This window comes from Boleophthalmus pectinirostris, unplaced genomic scaffold (genome assembly GCF_026225935.1).
Source record: "Boleophthalmus pectinirostris isolate CB_2022bp ecotype Guang Dong unplaced genomic scaffold, ASM2622593v1 HiC_scaffold_18, whole genome shotgun sequence".
Lineage (NCBI taxonomy): Eukaryota > Metazoa > Chordata > Actinopteri > Gobiiformes > Gobiidae > Boleophthalmus > Boleophthalmus pectinirostris.
Window position 1 is genome coordinate 23996533 of NW_026571133.1, and position 17515 is coordinate 24014047.

At 37.6% G+C, this 17515-nt stretch overlaps 4 protein-coding genes across 7 annotated transcripts in view; 1 reads left to right on the top strand and 3 right to left on the bottom strand.

The window, feature by feature from the left end:
* The window catches only part of clip1b (CAP-GLY domain containing linker protein 1b), a 15082-nt gene extending 4903 nt beyond the window's left edge, over positions 1-10179 (bottom strand). The window contains exons 1-20 of the mRNA XM_055154146.1: positions 10033-10179; positions 9367-9538; positions 8903-9289; positions 8699-8832; positions 8500-8624; positions 8233-8434; positions 7965-8162; positions 7724-7827; positions 7505-7565; positions 6990-7094; positions 6518-6679; positions 5699-5794; positions 5373-5421; positions 5198-5295; positions 4658-4732; positions 2423-2529; positions 1355-1385; positions 426-512; positions 190-349; positions 67-119 (exon numbers count right to left, since the gene is read on the bottom strand). Of these exons, the coding sequence (XP_055010121.1) occupies positions 67-119; positions 190-349; positions 426-512; positions 1355-1385; positions 2423-2529; positions 4658-4732; positions 5198-5295; positions 5373-5421; positions 5699-5794; positions 6518-6679; positions 6990-7094; positions 7505-7565; positions 7724-7827; positions 7965-8162; positions 8233-8434; positions 8500-8624; positions 8699-8832; positions 8903-9289; positions 9367-9475 (2343 nt within the window). The 5' untranslated portion in view covers positions 9476-9538; positions 10033-10179. The remainder of the gene's footprint in view (positions 1-66; positions 120-189; positions 350-425; positions 513-1354; positions 1386-2422; positions 2530-4657; positions 4733-5197; positions 5296-5372; positions 5422-5698; positions 5795-6517; positions 6680-6989; positions 7095-7504; positions 7566-7723; positions 7828-7964; positions 8163-8232; positions 8435-8499; positions 8625-8698; positions 8833-8902; positions 9290-9366; positions 9539-10032) is intronic.
* A 185-nt stretch (positions 10180-10364) lies between these two features.
* LOC110157469 (hydroxycarboxylic acid receptor 2-like) lies at positions 10365-11741 on the bottom strand. The gene has a single exon (XM_020921815.2). The coding sequence runs from the start codon at positions 11507-11509 to the stop codon at positions 10517-10519; it is 993 nt and encodes a 330-aa protein (XP_020777474.1). The 5' UTR covers positions 11510-11741; the 3' UTR covers positions 10365-10516.
* Positions 11742-11874: 133 nt separating this feature from the next.
* On the bottom strand, positions 11875-14016 carry denr (density-regulated protein). Of its 3 annotated transcripts, none has more exons than XM_055153344.1 (8): positions 13854-14016; positions 13239-13351; positions 13140-13159; positions 12976-13060; positions 12766-12846; positions 12560-12676; positions 12342-12481; positions 11875-12166 (listed from the first exon to the last, which is right to left on the bottom strand). In XM_055153344.1, exons 2-8 carry the CDS (start codon positions 13339-13341, stop codon positions 12122-12124), a joined length of 591 nt encoding a protein of 196 aa, XP_055009319.1. In that variant the 5' UTR covers positions 13342-13351; positions 13854-14016; the 3' UTR covers positions 11875-12121. The 3 variants fall into 3 exon arrangements, with proteins under 3 accessions (XP_055009319.1, XP_055009317.1, XP_055009318.1); XM_055153342.1 differs by having other exon boundaries at positions 12766-12853; positions 12974-13060; XM_055153343.1 differs by having other exon boundaries at positions 12766-12849; positions 13854-14015.
* A 47-nt stretch (positions 14017-14063) lies between these two features.
* ccdc62 (coiled-coil domain containing 62) lies at positions 14064-17268 on the top strand. 2 transcript variants are annotated; one of them, XM_020921689.2, is made up of 13 exons: positions 14064-14339; positions 14409-14449; positions 14548-14658; positions 14842-15034; positions 15126-15292; positions 15380-15481; positions 15550-15721; positions 15791-15892; positions 16156-16247; positions 16627-16688; positions 16761-16788; positions 16871-16990; positions 17100-17268. In XM_020921689.2, exons 1-13 carry the CDS (start codon positions 14255-14257, stop codon positions 17139-17141), a joined length of 1317 nt encoding a protein of 438 aa, XP_020777348.1. In that variant the 5' UTR covers positions 14064-14254; the 3' UTR covers positions 17142-17268. The 2 variants fall into 2 exon arrangements, with proteins under 2 accessions (XP_020777348.1, XP_020777347.1); XM_020921688.2 differs by having other exon boundaries at positions 16588-16688; positions 17100-17266.
* Positions 17269-17515: the final 247 nt, after the last annotated feature.

Genomic DNA, 17515 nt, shown 5'->3' on the forward strand with positions numbered 1-17515 from the left:
GCAGACATTTGTTAAAAGTTTGTCAAAAAACAAAAAAAACAGATTAAAAATATGTTTCTTATTTACCTGTCCCTCTGCAAACTCCTTCTCTTCTCTAAGCTGCTGAAAAGCTGCATCACCTGAATGAACACAAATGGTGAGTGACAAATAATGTATTATCTACCAAGGTCAATAGCAATAGTGTCAAACCTGCAGGGTCGTCCTGGTCTTCATTTGAGACCTGTTTTCCCTTGAGCCTTTGCTCTAAACTTTGAACCCGACTCTGGAGCTCAGCTTTATCCCTCTCCAGTGTCTCCACTGCCCTCTGAAGAGTCTTTGCCACTGCACTCTCCCCCCGCAGCACTGCAATCTGTACCATTCATTGTATCACAGAGAGTAAACAAACATTCAAATATTTAAAATGACTGACACTGGGATGGATTTACCTCATTTCTCAGGGATTCTAGTTCCCTGTCTTTGTCAGTTAAACCAGTTTCTCTGCTCGACTCTTGGCTGTTATGTTCCTCACAAAGCTAAGTGAAAAACATACAAAAACACCTATTACGAAAGTCAATCTGTATCTATAATCAATTCTGTCTAGCCAAACTTTATATTTACATGTTTGAAAACTAGGGCTGGGCAAAAAAAAAGTAAAATTAATCGCGTTAATCGCATGTTATACGCAAAACCAATTAATGAATTAAAAAGTAGAGTATAGTGCACTTTTATTGGAAATGTAAATGAAAGAGCCATATATTTGTTGTGCAAACAGCATTTCTTTCACAGGGGAACCCTCAGACCCTTCCAGGTATTCAGTGAAGGCTCAAGAAAAAATATTGAATGGACTTTTGTACTACTAATATATTTTTTTAATTTTTTTATGCAGTGAGTAATGAACACTACACTAGTAATAATTTCTAGATCATTGTTATAAACTTGGACTGATATTTCTTGGGAAACAAAGGTTTAATATAATGGAATGGAAATGGACCAATCACATTTTTTCTTCCAATGGTGTCTGGGTAAATCAGTGACTCCCCCTGCAGCACTGAACTAAAGAAATAAGATCAGCTCAGAGCGCACAGCAGGTCGAGCCCGTGGTCGGGCCCGTGGCTTGCGGAGGCTCAGACATGCTGCATCTCACATGGTCAGAAAAAAGTGTAAAGAAATGACATCAAACTTAAAGAAACGCTCGCGATAGACTTTTTCAAAATAAAATCCAGTGAGCAACAGACGTTTACAATTAAATAAATAAGTAAATAATAAAAACTGTGTTAACAACGTTATAATTATTGTCGGCGATAATGACTTAATTAGTTAAGGCAAAATTAACGCGTCAATGCCCGGCCCTATAGAAAACACACATGATCATTACCTGACTGCGGGAAGCCACATTCAGCTCTTCACTGTGAATTGAAAGAAATGATTCAGAATAGTGCCACAACCAAGTCATTAAGTCAATTCTATTGTGGATCTTAACATACATCTCAAAGACCTCAACAACTCAAAATATATCTAAACAAAACCCAAGATAGTATGTATGTAATGTAAGGATTTCTTAATAAACTGAAATGTTTAAAACATCCAAATGTAATTTTATTAATGTAAAATACATTCTGGACAGTACTACTTCAATTCACTTTAAGTTGCTTTAAGAGATATTTTGTGCAGAAATTGTTCCTTAATACAGGAATATAATTCCCAATAATGTTATGATATGCATAGCATGATCTTCCGTTTTATCAACAGAAAACCATATATAAAAAACTGCTAAATATTGTATCAAACTATATTGCCTGATTTTAACTGTGGGGTATTTCTTCTTTCTGTGCCTTTCACAATTCACAAAAGCTCCATTCATTCATACAACAAAGCTAAGCTCTAAGCCCTGTCACAGCCCAAGTCTCAAAGGAAGCCGCACACTCTAATGTCACTGTGCCGGCAGGCGGCAGCGGCCATGTTGGAGCCAGGCGGTCCAAGGAGGCGAGCCCCTTCAATTACATAACAGTAGCATTTTTTGTTCATGGATGCAGCCGCAAGTGGTGACTGATGACAGTAAGAATGACAATAGGATATGAAACAATACAGTGAAATTTGTCCACAGTTGCGCTGTTGTGACTCAGGGGGTGTGACGAGGATATGATTCCCACATTATGCACACTCATTCACAGCAGCACATAGAGCTATTAATAGCTGCAGTGAAAGGAGCCAACCCAAATACCAAATCAAACTATGAAAGGATTAGTCTTACCTAGCACTTTATACATCACTGTAAATAGAGTTGGTTTTAAATAAACGTAATTGCATCTGACTGTACTGAATGGGTGTCTGAGTTTGTTAAAAGTAAACTAACCATTGATCTGGTTTTAAACCATACTGCATGTGCTGATGGCAGGTCACACATAAGAAAAAAAACAACACATTACTCATTTGGAGATCTTACATTTCCTTGCAGAGTGCTCCAGTGTGCTGGTTTTCAGAGTTGTTCCGCTCCCTTGATAATGAAAGTTCCTCCTTGTATTTAGCATTCTGCTGTTTCAAAGCCTCAAGCTGCAAAAAACATAAGGGGATAAAAAAGGACTGCTTTGTTTTTGGTACATCTGTTATGCAAGAAATACAAAGTCTTAAACCTTATCAAGTACTACTATAATGCACAAAAATGACACAAGGAATTATTTTTCCTCTTTCATTGTTCTCTGATTCAGCAGAAACAAGAGACTGATCACAACAATGCGCAGCTAAAAATACATTCCGCTCAAGACCAGTGTTACATTACAGTAACTTTTCATCCAAATCACTGACAATTCAGACACGTGTAGTGGCGATCTGAGGCTTATTAAAATAGCAGCATTCAATAATTAAAGAGGACACACAAGTCTGATGGCAATCCAGGAAATCACCCGATATACTGTACATTAGAGACACTGTACACACCTTAATGTGTCAATACTGACACTGTAAACCCTGTATGCTTGCACAAAACACATTTGAAGTGATTAATCAGCTTTGCTGTTTCAAAAACACTGTGCAATGAGTTTAATTTGAATTGCGATCCTAATAGTCAATGTCAACTGTGAGAGGTCTACGATAAACCCTCAGTAAAAACGCAAGGTTTGTTGTTCAAATGTAGGAGGAACAAATTAAGACTATTTTGGCATGGATTAAAAAGTTGACCAAATTTGATATATATATATATATATATATATATATATATATATATATATATATATATATTTTTTAATATATTTATTTTATTTTTATAAAAAATAATTTAAAAAATGGATCAATATTGAGGAAAAATGTGATTATTAATTTTCATATCACCCTCTATATTCTATGTTTCAAATAATGTTCCAGACATAAAAGTGGTCACAACAGCCAAGAAGAAATGTTGACATGCACAATACAGTACAGGGGTCATTCTTTGGGAACAAAAACAAACTCGAAAGTAACCCCACAACAGCAGCTGTATATTTTTGCAGTTATACTAAAAATATGTTTATTGTGGTAGTAGTAGTAGTAGACTTAGCTGAATAACAGTATTTGTGCTAAATTGAGCGTGTCCTACCTGGTAATGTGATAAGTAGGCGTTGGAGGAGTAACCCTGATGCAGAGCTATATCCATACCCCCAAAGCTCACCCTTGCCGCCTAATTGTCTGCAGTCAGTTCTCAGTGCCTTTGATAGAGCAGCAGTGATGCTCTAATGTCAAATGTAGAACATGTACGTGCCAACACAAGCTGGGCATCAATAAAGCATTAGCTCTCCTCCCCCGCCATGCAAAGCTGTGAGAGGGAGAGCAGCTCTCTCTCTCTCTGCTTACGTTAAAGACACTGCCATTATGTAAGTCACAACAAGCTCCTCCTAGGCCACCTCTCGCACACGCACACGCACACGCACACCAATCTAGGGTTTTTCACTCCCATTGTAGCTAACAATGTTTCTGAAAAAAGAAACATTGGTTAGAAATACTGTCTATGCCCTTTTGTTTAAATGATATCGTCGTGTCTCACACTTCAACAAACCGCACAAATCAAAAACTCTATGGTGTGTTCAATCATGCATTTGTTAATGATATGTCCTTCTGGCACACGGATGGCACATTCTAACATGTGCAGCATTACGTCACATCTCCTGCACCCGCGGGCGCAGCAGAGGGGGGCAGCAGATGTAAGAGCATCCTCTCACTATATGTGCTGTGACTTTAATGTGCACAGTGTGTCTAAATATAAAGTACGAGATATCACAACAGCAGCAAAAGACTAAATACCTACAATAAAAGGATACAAAATGAAACATGAATGGTTGCCTATACCATTACGATATAATATCCTGAGAAGAATTCACTAAATGCTAATGTTAATAACCTTAGCAACAACCAACAGCTTGGATGGCAACTGAACTTATCACAGATGTTGCAGATGCACAATAAAAAGAAGCAAAAAATAAGTCACTTCTTTTTATATATTGACCAGGGATGCCATTTAAAAAGTGTATGTACAAATAGAATGAAGTAGAAACCCAATCTGGGAGAAAAATACACATATCAACTAATAACTTGCACTAACACATGCTCTTGCTATAAGACAAAACACCAAAATTCATCTATTCATATAACTCAACCACAATAGCATCCAAGTAATAATAAAAAGGTAGGGATGAGAGGTAAAATTTTTTACCTGTGTTTGCAGGGCCTTATTCTCGACAGTAAGCTCCACAAGAGAAAGTGAATGCTTTTCTGTTTCCTCATTTGCCTTTCCAACAGTAACAAAAAACAAGACAGATGTTTATAAATACTTGTAGAGGTCATCAAGACAATAGAATAGTAAAAATAAACATGGCTTTTCAGTAAACTGTACATATACATATATACTGTATCCAAACCTATACTTAAAATTTTCTCTGTACATGTAGAGATATACATCTGTTGGGGAGCCTAAAATACCAATAAACCTTTAGTGTAAATAGATAACTGCTAAAAACATGACTACACAGCTCTCTAGGTTTGTGGTGAAAAAACGGGTACGTTTTTAATAAATTTAATACATAATATTGGGGGAGAAAATCAAAATCTACCCCACATAGTGGTCCAAAAATATCAGCAGAAATGATTGGCCATCAGTTACTCAGATTATCAACAATTGGTACTGGCATCGGCCATGAAAAACCCTATATCGGTCGATCAACTAATCTGTAGTAGTATTAGACATTAAACTCACCTGTGTCAGCTGGACCTTAAGCTCACTCTCTCTGTGCTGGCTTTCCTCTTTCAGAGATTGATAGTTTTTATTTGTCTGAATAACACTGTGCTCTAACTCTGAAAAAGAAAAACGCAAAACTTGAAAGATATTCAAATGCAATATTTCTTAATCAACATGAAACTGGTTTATTTACCTTGCATTGTTTTCCTATTTTCCTCTGCAAGCAGCTCAGCCTCTTTTCTCTGAAACAGGCAAACATCTGTGTGACTCTGGGGAGTGGAGCTAAACATTCTTTTACCTCGGCACCAATTAAATGACTGAATCTACAAAACATGCAAGGCACCTATATAAAATAATCCAATAAATGAGTCTAGTTTCTCATTGTCCACTAGCAAAACAGAGCACTTTGCAAAATGGGGAGACACAGGTGAAAGTTGTGATGGCATGCATTTACAAAACCCAGATATATTAAATCACCAGTCATTGTCCAGTTTCTATAATTGTATCTTGGGTCCTCACCATGCTGGATAACTGCTGCTCAAGTGAAATCTTATATTGCAGTGCAGACTGAAGCTCCTTCTGTTTGCTCTCCAGATCCACACTCAGTTCGCTGATCTGTAGACACACCAGACATAATCATATACATTAAGTAAATAAACCTATAAACCACAAACAGAATAGCCTTTACATATTGACCAGGGATGTCAATTATAAAGTGTATGTATAAAAATGTTATGTACATGACTTTTCACATCAAGTATATGATCTACAAAGACAACATGAAAATGACTGGTTTGGTCCAAAAACTGAACTTTGTTGATCAGAGCTTTCAGAGATGAGGCAAAAAGTCATCTGAAAGTGTGTGCTTTGTTCGTATGTAAACTTATAAATGAATCCCCAGATAGCTCAGCCTATGCAAAGTCTATTTCAATTCATTGATTAAAGGTGCACCGTGTAACTTTTTGGTTGGGGGTCAGTCACCTGCTTGTTTCAATGGACAAGTCATTGCTCTGCACAGAATGTTCCACAGTATGAAATTGAAGAGCTCTACCTTAAATTAACTCAATTACAGGCAGATTTACTACTCAAAAATACCAAGAAAAAAAGAGATTCTGACTGTGAGCGGGATTCCCTATCTGTAGATCTGACCTGTAACTTAACCAGGTTTGGTCTCTATGAAGATAGAAAGGTTTAATAATATAGTGAATCATTCTGGAGAAAGCAATAACATCTCTATGGAAAAAAGCATTTGACAGAAGCTCCAACAGAAAACTTGCACAATGCACCTTTAAATAAACAAAAATAAATGACAGTTGTTTTCCACTAGGGGGATTGGACCTTTTTCTCCTGGGCTTGAACCTGTGTTTTGAGGCTGCTGATTTGTTGCTGAGAGAGAGACACAGCATCCTCCTGTTGCTGGACCACTCTGAGCCGGAGCTGAAAATCAGACACCTCTCGCTCCAGCTCCATGATGCGTGATCGCTCCGACACAGTGGCCACCTTGTGAAATATAGGAAATGTCAATATTTGTATTGTAATCCATCACCACAGCCACATTATCAATTACTCTGTCAATCAATAGGTGCTATATTTGGTTGCCCTTCAAGTTTCCCCAAGCAACATACAACTTTTAGATAACCTTCTTACATTATTAGCAGTAGTAAAAGTCAAAATACAAATGAATCAGTACAATAAAGTAGTTAGTAATTGAGGTGTTACTATTACTACTAATTATATTCTTCAAAAAGATCACCATATTTATTTCTAACATGGTGATGAAATATTTGTATTGTGACATGGCCAGCATTACCCTAGCGTCCTCTAAATCCCTCTGGAGTTTTTCAGCTTTGGTCTTTTCAAAAAGCAGACTCTGCTCTAGCTCCTTTATGTGGGCATGCTCCAGCCTCGTCTGCGTCTGTTAGTAAAATAGAGCAGGAAGAAAGAAGAACAGCCACCAGTGCAAAAGAAGCATGCCAAAAAGGGGACAAAACACAAGTGAATCGGAAAGCACACAGATATCCAGCAATTCATTAAGTGTTATAAAGTAATTAAGTTGCAAGTGACAAAAGTTAAAAAAAGCCACAAACAAGCCAGTGACTTCAAAACTTGTAAACATTTTAAAGGCTTAATGCTCAATGAGCTTACAAACAAATTAATCAAATGCATTTACTCAAATATTAAAAAGGTTATTAATAATGTAACATTTATATAATAATAACATTTATAACTGAAATTAAGCTATTTTATCTGGATAAAAAAAATGCTAAATTAAGTACACCAAATGCATTCCTCAATATATTCTGTAAGCAAGACAAATGCATTTACCTCCAAGTCTCCTTTGGTAATGCATGCCTCTTCAACACGAAATTGCAAATCCTCAACTTTCCTGTTTAAGACAGAATTTATTAATTACCTTTTACCACAAAACTGACCTAAAAAACAAACCAAAAATTACACCTAGACAATCATATTTTTACATAATTTTTAATTGAATCAATTAAATTTATGAAGAATCAAAAAATAAAATACACAAAATAAACATACCTTTTCTCTTCTTCAAGTTGATTTAGCAGTTCCACTTTTTCTCGATCTGCAGCTTCAACTAGTGAACGCAGTTGATCCAGTTTTGCCTCCATATCTATGGCATACTAAAAAAAAGAGAAAAAAAAAGAAAAGTTGTTAATAAAAAGCACAAATCTGTAAGTAATATGTTGATATAATACTGTTAACCATGCTTGGGTTACAGTGGTCCAAGTTTGTTGTATATTTATTGAGTGTGTCTAACCTGGTCTCGACATTTCCTCAGCAGAACCAGTTCTTGCTGCACCTCTCCTGCATGGCTTGTGGCCTTTGCAACTTCACATCTTTCCAGATCCCGCTCAGCTAAAAGTTGCTCAATGTGTTGCTGCTTCTCCTTCAGAGCTTCCTGCAATGCTGTGGTACCAGAAATCTTGCGTGCGTAGCGTGCTGATGTCTCTGTCAACTATATTGCATGCATGTTAATTTTGCCCAGTTGGTTTATTTTTAACACTCATGAGTGAGTGTACACCTACCAGTCCTGCTCTGCTCGGCTTTCCGCTGATTGATGAAGTGGCAGAGCTGAGAGAACTGATGGAGGAGGCACTGGGACTCCTCATGACACCGGACCTGCGGCGTGAGCACTTTGTCTTTGTAGGCGTTGTACAGGGAAATCCAATACGTGTTACCTTGTGGACCGGGGCAAACAGACCATACCGTGGCATGCACTGGAAATATCTAAAATAATAGGTCATTAATAGAAAATGTATAACTTAAGTCCCCTGAAATCTTTGATAAATTACCTTGTTCCTGCCACAGCCCCATCATTTTTGCCAAGAGGTTCATCAAGTTCCACTCCACACCACTCTCCTTTGGCAAAGTCTGTCTCACCAAGAAACCTCACTACACCGGCCTTTGTCCCACCCACCTAAACAAAATAAAAGATATATAAAACAACTTTATGCAAGATTTTGTGCCACAATTTTATTTTATTTTTTTTACCAGCACACGGTCTCCTAGTCTCAACTCTCGTTTGTTCTTCTTTATGGAGTCTGGATCTGACAGGTTAGAAACTGATTCGCTGGTTACAAGTTTTCGTGCAAGTGCACTAGTCGCTTTGATGCCAGATCCCTGAGCTGAAAATAGAGTTATGTCACAATAACAGCTGCACATGTAAAGTACTGATTGTGTTTTTGTGGCAGTTACCAGTTGAGGTAGCAGCAGAGGGTGCAGGCTCATTTGGTGCAGAGCCTCCAGAGCCTTGTGCTGGGCTGGCCTCACCCCCATTGGCCACCTTTTCTGGGAGAGAGGTCCTTGATAACTTTGACGGTCGAGTAAATATTCCTCGACCATCTTCACACTTAAAATACACAACCTCCGCCACAGAACCATTGTTCTTCCCAATTGGCTCATCCAACTCAATACCTGCCCACTGACCAGGGGCAAATTGTGCCCCTCCAATAAATCGTACATAACCGGGTTTGTTTCCATTGACCCAGACCCTCTCTCCAATCTGAAAATCTACAGTGGCATCTTGAGATGGAGATGTTACACCAACAGGGGACTTCTCAGAGGGAATGGACTTTGGTGTACCTGAAAAGGAGTTTATTAACACTTGAGGACAAGCTTTTTAATGCACTATATCAAACAGGCAACTAAGTCATTCTGACCAGAGGATGGGAGTGTCCTTGTTGGTACCCCAGATGGACGTGCTATTTTACTTGGAGGTTTGAGCCCACTGGGTTTCCCAGTGGCACCTGTTCCTTCCTGTTTTTCCATGAGTTATAACGGGTCAGGCCCGATGACGATCCACCATGCCCACAATCCCAGTGTGGACTAAGGCTGAGAAAACAGTGAATAACATTGGCCCCTTTATAATCCAGAAACTTTATACACAGCCTTACAATTGTTAATAATGATGGGCAACACGGCAATAGTTAAGATTTTACTTAAAGCCTACAGACTTGACTACAGCAAGAAAAACAGGCTTTCATGTAGCGGATGCTTGCCCAGACTCTTCCTCTAGTCTAGACATCAACTATTATTTACATATCACTCATTTACTGTAAAACTGTTTTGTCAATGAAAAACGGATAACTGTCAAACCAGTTTTTGGGGTGGGCTATTCAGACCTCAAGAGCATACATACATTAGACAGGTGGACACTCAAACAAACCCACAAACAAGAAATAACTTAAGTGTAGCTATACTTGGAATATTGGTATATGCAGGAATGCGCTATTTTCAAAGCTAACTAGCCGCGGATTAGCAGAATATTACCGCAACCTGGTGATGAAGACATATTGACATGGCATGGCATTTCAGGTACAACTTACATTAGGAAGAATCTGTGGATGCGTATTTTGCGTATTTTGGTAAATTCGCAGAGGCAGAGGATGCGCGGAGCAGATCTCGCTCTCGCTTTTGCTCCGTTAGTTTCATGTTTTTCAGCCCAGCCCAATGACGTCACCTCGGGAACAAATGCTGCCTTTAGGAACACCAGGAAGACTCGTTTTCGTGAGCTTTTGCTCCAACACTGTCAACAATGCTCTCAGGAAAATTACACTTTTTACCACGCGCAGACAAAACTGGTTTTATTATTACACGTAAAGAAAATAAAGAAAGCAAATGAGAACTACATTAGTGTTTATTTTACATTTACTAGTCACACTAAGCGCACACAAACAATTTTACTGTGTGGTACAAACTATTTTGTATAGGTAATAATGGCATACACGGAGTATATTCCAACCATTCCCACTGTTAACGCTTTCGTATTTTATTTCTCTTTATGTGCGATGACTGTTATATCCTGCTTTATCACAGCTTTTTGACCTCAGTGGTGGAGACATTCATTCCAACTGAGTGGGCTTCATCTTTGACTTCTTTCTTTCCCAGTATTTTGTACAAAAGCTTTTTGAAAGTACCACTAAAGGCTGGTGTAGAGAAGTAGTATACGACAGGGTTGAGGACACTATTAAAATATGTGAAACACACAGATGTGTAAAATGCCAAATTGGCTTCTTCAAAATATATACACTCATTATACCACATCTTAAGGACCCACACAGCAATTCGTGATATTGTGCTGGGAAAAAAACAAGTTATAAAAATAAGAGCCACAGCCATGACAAACTGGACGGCCCGCTTGATTTTTCCCTTTCTATCAACAGTCCTGTTTCTTAGTTGCCAAGTTATTCGAATTGTACAGAAGGCAACAATTGCTGTAGGCAAGAAAAACTGAATGACATAAAATGTATTGTGCCAGGTAGAAAGGGGACTGAAACCCATGCAAATGTTAAAACTTTCACATTGCGTACGATTGCTATTGTAGAAGAAGTGCTCATCAGCAAGAAGGTATCCAGTGGCAAGAAATATTAGTGCCCACAAACCAAGAGAAACCCAGAAAGCATAGCCCAAGCCCATTCGGTTGATGGGATTCAGTGGGTGGACAATTTTGAAGTAACGGTCAACAGCCACTGCTGTGAGGAAGAAGATTCCTGCAGCTCGATTTGCAGCCAACAAAAAAAGAAGAATACGACACAGCACATCACCATATAGCCAATTCTTCCCTCGTCTGTAATAGTCAGCTCTAAAAGGCAGGCAGAAAAGGACAATGGAGTCAGCCACAGCTAGATGAGTCAGGTATACAGAGTTGGGCCTCCAGGTGTCTATGTGAAAGATGAACATCCACAAAGCAACAAAATTTCCAAAAAGCCCAAACATGAACTCCAGTATAAGTATAGAAGGAAGGACTTGATCCAAAATAGGGGCTTCGAAAGCACAGCACTTTTCAAACTGTGAATAATTCATTGTTCAATCTGCAAAGCACAATAGCACCAAAGTACACCAATGATGCTTTTACCCAATGTCAACATAGACGTGGTGCATCAGGTGAGCACTTCAGTGTGGATTAAGTAATAACACACACACACAATTTCAGACCAACATACTGAATCATAATTGGTTTGTGCTCTGTGGGGAGGAACCTTTGACCCAAAGGGCAGAAAAACAAGATTAAATGTAAATTGCAATGAGCGAGTCTTCATTAAAATTATTATGGAAAACCACGTTCTCCCACAGGTATAGAGAAAGTTTCTAAAAAACAACCTACACACGGCATGAGGTGCCTGAAATTTAATTAAGTTTCAAATGAATAAAGAGCCAAAACAACATGCTCTAGGGTAAGGGGAACTGGAATTTATTAGCCTAGAGTTTTAGGTGAAGAACAATTGAAAGGGGTTCACATCATACCGCAACTTTGGCAAATGAGAGAAAGCAACCATGAACTATTGAGTGTCCATGTCCTTGGGTTTTATCAATAGTAAAAATAAAACTTTTAAAAAATGACTTGAAGTGTACATTTGGCCAGGTTGTTGCCATTTTCAGGTCGCATCCATTTGACAGAAAGTGCATATTTGGTCTTCACTTTTTGACTTCACCCAGATCATCAATGCTATCGTCATCCACCTACAATGACATGCTTTGGTTAATAGAATGGAGTTAGAATGAGGTCCTTATTGGGTATAGGGGATTATTGAAACTAGCAATAACTTAGGCATGAGAAACACTCAGGTCTTCTTGAGTCTGGATACAAACAGAATTATACAATTTGAATCTTTTATCAAAAAATAGTAAGGCTTACCTCAGGCCACTTCTCCTGAATGACATCAATTATGTCATCGGTAAAATCTCCCTGAATTATAATTTCATCCTCTGCTGTAACTGAGGCACCACAAGAAAATTTCTGAGCAAAGAATCGTTGTGCCTCCTTTAAGTCAATATCTAGAAAAGGATACATAATTGGATAAGTAAAATGTACAACATATATAAGTCACAGGCAATAGGAAATTGTGTACTTGCCAAATGTCCCCAATCCACAAACCCGTGTGACATATTTCTTTTTAGCTCTAGGAATCCTAGCTATAGTAACTTTCTGAGGTACAGTTTTCTTTTTTTGTTTAATCTGTCCTCTTCCACCTGATAATATAAATTTAAAACAAAGCAGACAGATTTTGTTAAGTGTTTACGTGCATACTTTCTGAAGGTGTTATTATGACTACTACTACCTCTTTTTTGTTTCTTTTTCTCCTCCTCCTCAGCTACTGGGGGTGAATCTCCAGTACCAGGTTCTTGCTTGGGGGTATTTGCTGCTGAACCAGTAGGACAAAGGAATGTAAATAAACAATTCATTAATTATTTTTTTTACTTCAGATTATAGTGCAATAATATAGGCTCTACTTTTATTTAAAAATTACTCAAACAAGAGCTTCACATACCAACTGTCATCCTGGCAAATACATCTGGAAAGTTTTTCTCAAGCCACTGCCTACATTTTGCTGGCTCAGGCATATACTCACAGTACTGCAAAGTAGTGAGAAAATAATTAAGTTAAATATGGCACAAACTTTTATTAAAAAGAGTGAAATGCTGTAATGCTCACCTCTGTAGGCAGTGAACACACTGAAATGATAAAAAAAGAACACATTAAAACGATATAAAAATGTAAAATGTTATTCATAGATATCAGGGTGTGTTGTACCTCCACAGTAAAGCACTTTAAGTGGGTACTTTGACTCTGGGTCTGATGGCCCTTGTTCAGATTTATTATCTGAAGAACTCAATTCCATCTCAGTAGTAGCCATAACTAAATACCTTTAAAAACAATAGATGTTGAGAAATATTATATTATTACAAAAACAAACTTTAAACACTAGGCTAAATCTATTACATTATTCTAGTATATAGGACTGTAAGCTCATTCATTTGGTGACATGGAATTTATGACAAGTAAATCATGCAAATACCATCAACAGAACTTCATTATTATTAAATATTTATCAAAGTTTAAATGGATCACTAGAGAAATCTCTAGAAATTTTATAACAAAACTAAAGTGTTAGCAAGTGAGCATATCTACAGTTGAACTCACATATGACTATAACTTGTTGAGGAGTAAAATATATAAAATAAATACCCCGGTTCTTTCCGCTCCATCACTCATACTGAATAATTTTATACAGATGCCTTTTGGGTTACGTGCATGGTAGGCAGCTGTCACCGTTAGCGCATCTCTTAGCAGACATCAGGTAGCCAATGAGCTAATGTACGACTAGCAGCTGAACATGTATATCAACACAAATGAATGATCACGTACCCCAAAACCTCCAATCTAAAACTGATGATTGCGGAGTGGAGTTTCTCGCATTATTGTGGTTGTAGCCACTATCAAACGCTCATTTGTAGTTAGTAAAGCTGGTTGTAGTTGTCGTACTTTGAGCACGCCTTGTAACCTATTCTTCTATCAAGCCTGACTGCATGCACAACCAGTCATACATCCCCTAGTGGTAGGGAGGAAAAGCAGTGGCCAATCTGACCAATAGATCCATGGACCAGTTCCACAGGCTTTTTCTAACTTCCGCTAGTCCTGCTAACTTTTTAAATTATTATCTATTCTTAAAAAAATAGCATAGTAACAGATCGTTTTGTACTTATCGGAATGCAATCTATTCTTATAGTTACTATACCTAGTATTTAAACAGTTATTTGTGTAACGGGATGGACAGCAGAAGTATAACGACGCCTTCACATGGAAAAGCTTATAGACATGGACCAGCAGCATCAAGCTACTTGTGTTTATCTGGTAAGAAAAACAAACATAATTTTGTACTAGTTAAGGTAAATGTGAATGACATTATCCACTGAAATCTAGACCTTGAACAAAAACCATGTCACAGCACTCCCGTCACAAAGGTGAGAAAAACAAACGGTACATAACATATCAAGTCAATGCATAACCATACTATGTTGTGTAAATTTAAAATGATGTGTCTTTTTGCACACTTGTATAGAGTAATGATATTATGCCTGGGGGTAGCCAAATTCTCACACCAGATTCAAGATATTATGGTCCTCACATTTCAACTGCCCCCTTCTTAATACCATCTTTGCAAGATGCACAGGTCAGTATTTAAAGTTTAATTAAGCATGATCCAGTGCTTCCTTGTAAGTATAATATGGTCTGGCACTGCTTAGGAGGGTAAATGTTAAAACGTCTGTATGAATTATAACGTTTAATCATTTATTTATTGGTGATTGTATTTTTTTATTATTATTTTTTGTTTATTTTTATTTTTTCTGAAAAGTTCCCTGTTGCTGTCACCAAAGACCCAATGATCAAAAAATTGAAAAAAGAGCTCCAGCTGCTGGTGACAGAGCTAAAGGACAGAGACAAGGAACTAAATGACATGGCTGCTGCCCATTGTCAGGAGGTTCAAGCCTGGGAGAAAATGCGACAGAAATTGCTAAAACTAGAGCGGCAATGTGCATGCTTAGAGGGTAAGATATAACTTAGTAAATGTCTGTATTAATTTCTAAATTTAAATGTATTTCATGTAATTTCTTATTTACAACATACAATGTTTTACAGATGAGCTACAGAAGCATAATAATGTTATTAGAATCCTGACTAAGCATGTTGTAGTTTTGGAAACCAGAGAAGAAGATGCCCTGGAGCAGCTCAGAGAAACCCAGCTACAGCTCAGGAAGCTTTCAAACAAGGAACTCAATCTGAGCAAAAAATGTCAAGATTTTGAGGTACATTTGAATATTTTGAGACATACCCTGTGCATTTTAGCTCTGTGTACACTATAAACATTTATTTTTGCTGTGTTAATTTGTTAGGAACAGAACAAGAGCCTTAATGCCTCTGTTACTGCTCTCTCCACCCAAATTGGTACTATGCAGGTCAGAGAGGAAGAGCTGAGCTCAATGCTCAAACTAAAGGTACACTCTAATGTTTGTTCTAATGTAATTGGGTTGTTTTTAAAGAATAACTGTTATGATGATGTTAGGAAAAAGATGTGAGTGAAGCTTCAAGCCAGTTGGTGGACCTCACAGGGCATCTCAAGGACATGGAGATATCGTTAAAAGAAAGTTACTCAAAAGAAAGCACACTCCAGACAGAATTGCAGGAACAAAAGCATTACTACACTGAAGCATGTTGTGCCATTACTCAATTAAAAGGTAACATCAAGGGTAAGCACAGTTAAGGGAGAAAGCCAGTAAGTATTTGTTTGACTGCGACTGTTGCAGAGCAACTGCAGCAGCAGATAGCACAAAGCAGCGCCCAAAGAGAGGAGATCATTCGCCTCAAACAGGAGCTTCAATTGGTCAGCCAAAACCAGGCATTGCAAGGTATATTATTATATTTTAATACAGGCATCAGTAAAGGACACTTGAACATTAACTTTATTAAATACTTTACTTTATTTATTTTACATTTTGTTCATTGTAAACAACAATACTGATCTAAAACCACTTAATAGCAGAACCAAACAATTGACAAACACCATTATGACATGGATAACACCTCATCAAAGTTAGTCTCCTTTAAATGTTTACTTGCAAAAACATCATTTGGCTTTTTGCTTGAAGTGTGAAATATGTTTGTTCACCAGATGAGGGAGGCAGCAGTTGGAAAGATGAGCTGCTTGAACTTTTTCGCTCGAAGCAGGAAAGAGCCATGTCAGAGTTGTTGTGTCTTCGGCAGGTATGTTACATATTGCATGATCTATGTTCAAGAGAATAAACAAACAAATTACCCTTGAGAATATAGACAAGTATTTTGATTTTATATTACAACAACTCCAGTGGAACAGTGGAAGTTCACTTTTCGTCATTGTTGCTTTTAAGGATGAGAACTGGAGGCTTCTGGTTTTTCAACATACTTTCTGACACAACAAATGTGTTTCAATAGTCTATGTCATCCGGAAATAGATACCATTCAGGAACAGCCTGAGACAATCTGATTCTTAAAAAAAAAAAAAAAAAAAGTTATTCCACTAATAATTGCACCAATGCTGATTTTGACTTTACTATTTGTTAAAAAGGTGTGTGAAAATCAACGTAATGATATCCAGCTTTTACAGTTGAACTTGGAAAGTGCTCGTCATTCTCTAAAAGAAAGAGTTACCTGGGAAATACCAAGCAGGTTCATATCAAACAGTATACATTATGCAATGAATGCTGTCATCATACTAATAGTATTTCTATGTTGTTGCAGCCAAGACTATGTGAACAGAAGATCAATGGTATCTCACACAGCGATCAACTGGGATATTTCTGTATTTTGTTTTCAAATAACTACTTTTATTTTGTAATTTCCACTGTTAGGATTTAAATGTCCTGTGCAATTGTTCCTTAAAAAAGATTTTAAAGGAACTTGATGAAACAAGTTCAGAACACAGCAGTTGCAGACAGCCGAGGCAGAAAAGTACTTCCTTCATGCACAAGGTAGGAGAGTGTTGTGGATGGTCAGTTGTACCATCATGGATTAAATCTATAACTCTTTGCCTTTTTCATTTGCACTGGGTGTGTTCACAACTCTTTTTTTCTTTGGCAGCAATGTGAATCACCACCACCAGGCCATCATCATGGGACTTGAGAGGCACTTTGTGAACAGTTTTACACAAATTAACCTCAGAAGAAGCTTCAATAAACATTCATAAAGGCAATATTTTAACTTGTGTACTTTGTAATAATTTTCCAAGCTATTTCTATATAACCAACATTAAAGACGCTAGTGTCCAAAGTGGGTAAGGAGTGAAACCTGTCTGGCAGGGCTGACAGTGGTGTGACCTTAGATTGTTTTTCCAGTTTCACGACTTTGCGACGTGATTCAAAGGACGTTTGTAAGCGTACATCTTTTTTTCCAGAGTACATTGGTTAATACGCATTTAGTAGTTTCTTTTATTTATTTTATAGTCAGGGAAACGAACTCAGATCTAGGCTGATTGATTGTTCTCTTTTTGTATCCTA